Here is a 7,857-nt window from a genome sequence, read left to right as displayed (position 1 = left end):
TGAAATTTCCCTTAAAGCACCACTAATTAACATTTCTACAAAATATGAAGATTTTCAAAAAGCACAATTTAAGAAATGCTGTTTTTATAGTATTTATTAACCTTTGAAATCAAGTGTGACAGTAAAAACATTAGGTCCCCTGGAATGAAACAAACTTCATGTCATTGTAAATCTCACTCGCAGCTTTTAGAACTGAAGTCTAATATTAGTTATTTTCTAGAGGGAGTTGGAGGTCTCTACTTTATCCTCCACAAAGATTTAAATAACATATATACACAAGCGTACTAAACAATATATTAAGAATATTATTGTTATCACATTATCGATAGTGTCTCTACTCATTCAAATATAACACCAATTGTATTGATATTTTTTTAACTCAATAATTTACATTTTTAATTGACATACAGGCCATGAGTCTGACATTCATTCTGCTGTCTGAGTCATAACAGGTGAGATAAAATACTTTTTCACTGAAGACAAATTAGTCGCCACAGCAGTAGGAAAACAATTACATTCATTATGGATGAATTTCATGTAGCTGCTTTGATTTCAGGGTCATTGTATTGTGAATGTTGGCTTTCTGCCAAACTCACAACCACACTCAGATAGAACAGAGCCATTGTTTGTGTTATTGGTAATTCTGTGCTTTTCCTACAATGACAAGACAAGATGTCTACTGTGAGAGAATCCTATCCCCTGAAATCTCTCAGCTGCTTTTCCCCCTCTGGAAGCACGTTTGGCCGAGAAGCAGTTTATCACTTGAATCATTGAGGTAAACATGTTAGCAGCATCTTATCACAAATGGAGAAAAGATAAAGACAGTGGATATAGAGTGGTAAACAGTTTACTTTTTCTAAGAGATATGTGCATCAGTAAAGAGCCCTTTTTTGAAAGTACAGTAGTAAGAAAACTGGTGTTACACGCAGTGCTGGAGAAGAAAGGAATGCACACAAGTTAAGCCTTGGCTCTTTTAATTCTATGTTAACTTGATTTGTATTCCTTTCATACCAGAGTTTTAAAATTCACCAGTTCCCCATTCAATGTTTAGTCATTTTGTTAATCAAGAATCCATGACAAAAAAATCAAATCCAGTCATGCCATCAGTTGTTGCTGCTGGCCTGATTTAAATGTTACAAAATGTGCCCTAATCTCAATGTGCACCAGGTCTACGTTAGTCCACCATTACAGCTTCAGGTAGACACACTACATCCTGTCAGGATCAATCCTTTTATCTGCAGTTAGTCAACAGGATTAACTCTACCCTTCTTATCAGGGTCTGAGTCTTAACTTGGGCAGTGCAAGGGTTACAATCCCAATCACTGAAGATAACAAACCACAAAATCCTACCACTCCTGCGTTTGATTGGTATATACCCAACCTATCAAGGGGAATGAAGAGATCACATACATTTTTAAGCATGTCCAAGGCAACAGCAGGATGTGATCTCAGGCTCTCTAACAGCAGAAAGAGAAACGCATCCAGCTGAGGGATGACTGCTTCGGCCACTTCAGGACTCTCATTGAGATGCAGCTCCATTTTCTGTCTAAAGTGTCTGTCTTTTGCTTTCTGTGCCATTAACTGGATGACTTCATAAACATCTCTGGTCAGACTTGTTACTAGCGAGAGGAAATAGCATCGAGAGGCATTCAGACTCCAGCGTTCCTTGTCGATATCGCGGATAAGACCGACATTTCTGGCCCAAAGTACATTGTCACAGATAAAGTAGAGGGCGCGGTTGGCGTTGGCCGCAGTAAGGCAGAGGCTCAGCACTCGGTCAGAGAGTTGCATGGTTCGCTTAGCAGCCTCAATGGAATTTATTGTGTTCCCCAGCCTGAACACTGACAAAGGAGGAAGAAAAAAAGCATATTAGAGCAGTAATCAATTTAATATGAAATGTCAGGTCAACATTTCATAATACAACTCGACTATTGAGGGTAGGATTGAGTAAAGCTATGTTAAGCTGTGTTTAAACCAAACTACTGTCTTTCATCAAACTTGTCCCCCTGAGGGAAAAGGTTATAGACACTTACTCAGTGTTTACCTACTGCGTGACACCTAGTCCAGCTCAGGCTTGGCCGTGCGATTGATTGATGCTTTTTGAGCCATTCAGAAAGCAAAGTGTTTTTAAACATTAAACATTAAATAATTCCTTACATTTTTATTATAGCGCTTTTTCAATGACTCAAAGCGCTTTACATATACACACATTACACATATATGATACATGCAATGGTCAGAAACTGTGGACAATACCCACAGGAGCAAGTTCAGGTGAAGTGTCTTGCCCAAGGACACACCGGCCTGACGCAGTGGCGGCAGGAGCGGGTTTCGAACTGGAGTTCCCCAGCACTCCCTCTTGATCTGATGATCAGATGCACAGACCACTGCGCCACCCGTCCCCTTAACATTAGCCTCCGACATGTTCCGTTTTTAAATAATGAGTGACACCTACATGTCTCCTTCACTCATTATTACTGAGGCAGGAGCTCTGTGGCTGCAGCTCTGATGCACAAAGGAGATGTATAGGTCAAACAGGAACAGAGACCCTGAGAGGGACATAGTGTTTCTTGCCTGACTCTGATGAAAGGCATGATTGACTAAGAACAATATGAAGCCGAGTGTTGTTGAAGAGATATAGGAATGATGGAAAGACGTGTGTATGATCCAATTAAAGCCACTGCTAGAACCTCTGAATATTGATAGAAATGCTGTACATTTTACTGACACAAAAGTCTGTTTTCCTGTAATAACAAAATGAAATTCAATAAATCCAAAACACAGTGTAAAAGTTTAAAACCTTCAATAATAATCGATGAGCTGTCAGAGCCAGTCTTAGGGTTGCCAGTGTTACAGACACAGGAGGTGCAGGTCCATGTGTCAGCACAATGTCTGGTCCCCCACACAATACCTATCCCACAGGGGGCTCGCTACAGACTGACACAGCAATAAACAGCCAATATATCAGTGCCAAACAGAATGTAACATTTCCGAAAGTATTACACTAATAAAATTGTCATTGCAATTTGTACTGCCTTTTTTCAAAGCACGGACACATGTGACCCTGAAACACTTCTTCAGATATCTCTAAAAATGTGTTGTATACCGTTTGTTTATGTGCTGGAAGAAGATAATTAAGGCATAGTTGTAGCTGTAAAACATTCAACAAATAAGTAGACACACAAGTATGTCAAATGTCCTTCAATGTTCAGATTGAACAACTTGTCAACTTTACAATGTGTCTTGGCAAAATGGTCAATATGTTGGCAGTTGCCGTTTGAAAGCGTAATACTATTCATGCAGTTTTGATAGTGGCATAATGTATGGAGGTTTTCCTGCAGTGTTTTAAAGCAGACGTCAACATCCCTCCCCTGAAATACCAACTACCTTCACTATAACATTATCATTAACATAAATGTTATTAAGTAACTTAGAAAATAAAATATATATGTTCAGGGTAAAAGTGTACTGCTTCACATGAACCTGGGTGACTTATGGCCTCTGCTAAACAGGGAGATTACCGTGTTGTGTATTCACCATGCCATTCGGGGGAACATCTACAATGTCCTTTTTACTCTCACCTCTTACACCACTGATTCCAAACACAAGTGTGCCAAGGGTGAAGGTCTTAAAATTGCCCCTTAGGTTAATAATTACGAGGCAGATGTTTTTTTCTATAGCAATATAAATCGTGCATGCTACTAATTTCAGTTTTTCTATCATCCTACTAACATTTAGATTGCAGCTGAAAATACACGATCAATCATCATACAATCATTATTCATTGTCATCGTTTAGAATGTCACATTTTGCTGACATTTCAAGTTATTTTACAATCTTCCACGAACTTTGATTGAACACAAAGTTCAAACTGTACAACCTGTTCCTGGTTTTAATGACCATGGGAACCCAGTGCTAAGAGATTGTAAACAAAAGACAGCAGATAGAGGTTCGTGTATTTTAACATCAGACATTCAATGGTTCTTAGAAAACATTGTCTGAAATAAGCTCATATTTTACTCTTTTCCATTCGAATAGATAAAGTAGTATGTCCTGGAACACAGGGTGCAAGTGTTTTCGTAAAAAACATGAGCTTATATTATTTATTATTGATAATAGACTGGGCTTTTTGAAAGCTTGAGATAGTCCAACAACTATAGTTTATATTGGCTGCAACTCGGTCCCTGTCGTGTGGGCAGTCCACAGTTTATCACAACATTGATACCCAAATATTTGGGTTGATAAAGAAAATCAGCAGGACAAAGACATAGGGACTGAAATTGGATGGGAAGAAAAAGCTTTGATGATGGATGGCCTTATTTTCCTGCATTTGTGCATATAAGTCTACAAAACTGGATATGTAGGAAGAAATAAACTGACTTCATTGAGACAGAGTTTGGTGTATTGAAAAATGTGAGTTATAATTGCAGGTTGTGACAGAGTAAGGATTTTGTTATCAACAAATTAAAATGAATAAACAACATTATTCATTGACCATTAGTTTCTCAAACGTTTAGCAAGCAAACATCTATCATCAAAAGTGAAAACGTGCAGTTCTACCTTGTTTTGTATTGAACGCTAAGCATGTCTGATGTTGATTAAACTAAACAAACTATGAGAAGGTTTCACACTGGGCTCAAGGGTCACACTCCAGTTATGTGAATGTAAACCTCCTGCCGGTTTAGTTTGGGGGGGGGGGGGGGGACAATTGGGGTTTTCGGTAATGAACAAACTGTCACTACTGTAAGCTCCTAAGAGACCCCTCCTCAGTTACAGTAACTTATACTCACGTTTTCTTCCAGCGCTCATGTTGGTTTCCAGACTTTTGAGTTTCGCCACAAGGTCCTTTCTTTCGGAGTTGTTCCGAAGTAAATAAACCGACAGTGCACATGCATATTGAGTTGCCCTGAAATAAATAAAGTAGACAGTGAGAAAAGAGAAAGTTGACGGTCAGTCTAGACTGCACTTGTCATGTTTACAACCTCAACTAACTTTTCTGTTGATCTATACAACATGGAATACTAAAGACTAGGCCACACACATTTTACACGACTTACCTGAATATACGGTCCCTTCCTTGACTTTGGCTGGTAAACTGCACAACCGCGTCCATTGATAAATTGTAGTAGAACAGCTTGTTCTAGCTGAGTCGCACCCTCGTTCAAAGACGTAAAGCGTCAATTTCTTGCTACCGTATAATGGGAATTCTTCGTGCTCACTATAAACAACGTTGGCAACAGCGGTTCGTCTAACGGTGCCGATTTAAACTCCGGTAGGTAATGTGGATTTATAAACTTCTTCCACGTTGAGAGTAAGCTAGTTTCACGGTAGGTTTGGGCGACAATAGCAGTTGAGACAAACCTTCTTGTTTCACTACGGACAGCTTAGTAAACGGACCAAAGCCGAACGTGTATGGTAGACGGACCAGAGCGTTATTGGTTACTTGGTTACCAGCAGTGTTAAAGTAGCCTACTTAAGCACATTACCCTTAAATACTGTGCTTAAGTACTATTTTCAGAGACCTGTTCTACTTGAGTTATTATTCAAATGTATTGCTGATGAATAATTATACTCTACTCCAATTATTAGGTAAATTGTGTACTTTTACTCCATAACATGTATTTATTATCTTTAGTTACTTTTCAGATTTGGATTAATTATGTTAAATATAAAGAACACTTCAATCAGACTTTAGCTACACCTGGAGTAAATTCACAAGCTATCCTGCAGTATGCAAAGTATTTAAAGTTAGCTGCACCAATACGATATATTATTCTGAAATGGACCAATTTGCATAATGAGTAGCCTAGTTTTACTTTTGGTACTTTAAGTATATTTTGGTGCTAATACCTTTGTACTTTTACTTAAGTAAACTTTTCAATGCAGGACTTTAACTTGTAATAGAGTATTCCTACACTTCGGTACTTGTACTTTCACTTAAATACTAGACCTGAGTACTTCTCACCTCTGGTTACCATGGTTAATCTACGTTTAATGGCATCGCTGTTTGAAATTTTACAAGATGAGGTAACAAAATGTAATAATAATATCAAGAACAATAATAAAAACAATTAAATAATACAATTCACAATATGTATTGAGTAACAACAATGCAAACTAGATGATAAAAACTGTAAACACCTTTTGATTTAAAAAGACAAATTAAGACTGTGACACACAATTTTGCAGTTAATATTGTGTGGTTTGGAGATAAATTAGCCTTTATTCAGTGTTAAAATCTGTGCATGCATGTTTTAAACAATAGGGGGCATTATAATATTTTTGAAGTGGTCACATGCAAATAAATATCACATTTGCCGCAAAGGTCATACTGTAGATGCACTGCACCTAATACAAACATCATATATTTATATAATAGAATAGAACATAAGAAAGCATGTATTGTCATTTTGCAGAATACTGTACATTTGCTTTTCAATGTTGCAGTAAAATATGTTCGCAACTGAAAAATATATATGATTTTGCACTTCAATACATGTAACTTACATGTAAGATCCATTTGGATTTCACTCGAGAAACAAACCCAGCATATAGTATGTGAAAAGTAATTCAATGCTTGTTGGCCCAGACAAAGAGGAAGCTGTGATTGTGTCTGGTGGTTCATGCTATGATGATTCTCTGGCACTTGCAACAGGGCAACAGGTCAAACAAGGTTGTGAGAGAAACTTCTGCTCAGCAATGTTGATGGAAGAACTGGAAGCTGGAGTCCACTTTATATCAAACACTGGGTTTATTGAGAGCCACGGCCGGGAGCATTGGCAGGGTTTTCACACGACTTCATCATGTAATTCCCCAGCCAACACTGAAGATTACACAGAAACACAGCGCAGATCTACACAAATAATCAAGGAGGAGCCTCTGTTCGCGCCCTTTTCATCCTAATCGATGCAACACATGTTGAGACCAAGGACTGATCCATTAACAACCATCTGTGCATTTGGTCACACTTCCCCTCAGGGAGGCAGGACCTTTTGACCTGTGCCCTGTGTAAACTACAAACAGGACACATAGGGAAAACACCAACAGTCTCCCATGCACAGATCCCATTAAATATTTCCTTCACAGATCCACCCTTTTATCAATTTATTGATAACCAATTAACATTAGTCTAAGAATATTTCAGTCACTACTTAAATCAAATAAAACGTCCTCAGAGTTGTGTGGATTTCTCATTACATTAATCACATCAAAAGCAGAATAAGATTGAAACAGTCAATCACAATGGTTGATACAGACAACCACAATAGAAAAATCATCTCTCTTCAGTGTTTGATTTCTTTTGTCAAAAAGGCACAATAATAACACATGCAATACAAAAATATAATAGTAAAATATATGTTTAAAAAGCAAGATCTTTTATCATTTATCACTCAGTTAATCTCATTCATCAAACATAAATTCAAATTCAGCTTACATCTTAAAGATTCACTTCAAGGCAATTACTTATTAAAACACAATTAGAATGTAGGATTATAAGAAATCCAATTGAGGTATAAATCAGAATCATAAGGGATCCAGTTAAGATTCACAGTTAAGGTATACATTCACAGTGATGAATCGATCAATCTGTAATCTGTAAAGGTACAGTGTCCTCAATCTTTAGCATTACTTTTCGTTTACTTCAATACACTTATTCAAGAGTAAGGCACTTTACTACATACATTTTATTCAAATACATTTGTTTAACATCTGAAAAGGAAAAGTTAGGCATTTTATTTCAACAACCTGAGGAGAGAAAAGTCAAAACATCTGTTCTTTATTCAAGGAAAAATCAAAACATCTATTCGTTTGAAACCGTCAGGCAGGTAATTGTATTTACTGTATCAACAATGAGAG

General features: G+C 37.4%; 1 protein-coding gene across 1 annotated transcript; it reads right to left on the bottom strand.

The window, feature by feature from the left end:
* Positions 1-76: 76 nt before the first annotated feature.
* pex11a (peroxisomal biogenesis factor 11 alpha) lies at positions 77-5,413 on the bottom strand. The gene is made up of 3 exons (XM_034084766.1): positions 5,058-5,413; positions 4,791-4,906; positions 77-1,841 (listed from the first exon to the last, which is right to left on the bottom strand). The coding sequence occupies exons 1-3, from the start codon at positions 5,111-5,113 to the stop codon at positions 1,273-1,275; spliced, it is 741 nt and encodes a 246-aa protein (XP_033940657.1). The 5' UTR covers positions 5,114-5,413; the 3' UTR covers positions 77-1,272.
* Between the last annotated feature and the right edge of the window lie 2,444 nt (positions 5,414-7,857).

The sequence above is a fragment of the Pseudochaenichthys georgianus genome, chromosome 6 (assembly GCF_902827115.2).
Source record: "Pseudochaenichthys georgianus chromosome 6, fPseGeo1.2, whole genome shotgun sequence".
Lineage (NCBI taxonomy): Eukaryota > Metazoa > Chordata > Actinopteri > Perciformes > Channichthyidae > Pseudochaenichthys > Pseudochaenichthys georgianus.
Note: the sequence above shows the minus strand (reverse complement) of the source record. Positions and strands in the feature narration are given on the sequence as shown.

Excerpts from the sequence above, each read along its gene's own strand:
- pex11a (XM_034084766.1), bottom strand. The coding sequence starts at position 5,113 with ATGGACGCGGTTGTGCAGTTTACCAGCCAAAGTCAAGGAAGGGACCGT. Across the intron at positions 4,907-5,057 it reads GGAAGGGACCGTATATTCAG|GGCAACTCAATATGCATGTG; the intron begins GTAAGTCGTGTA and ends TATTTATTTCAG. Across the intron at positions 1,842-4,790 it reads CATGAGCGCTGGAAGAAAAC|TGTTCAGGCTGGGGAACACA; the intron begins GTGAGTATAAGT and ends CTCCTTTGTCAG.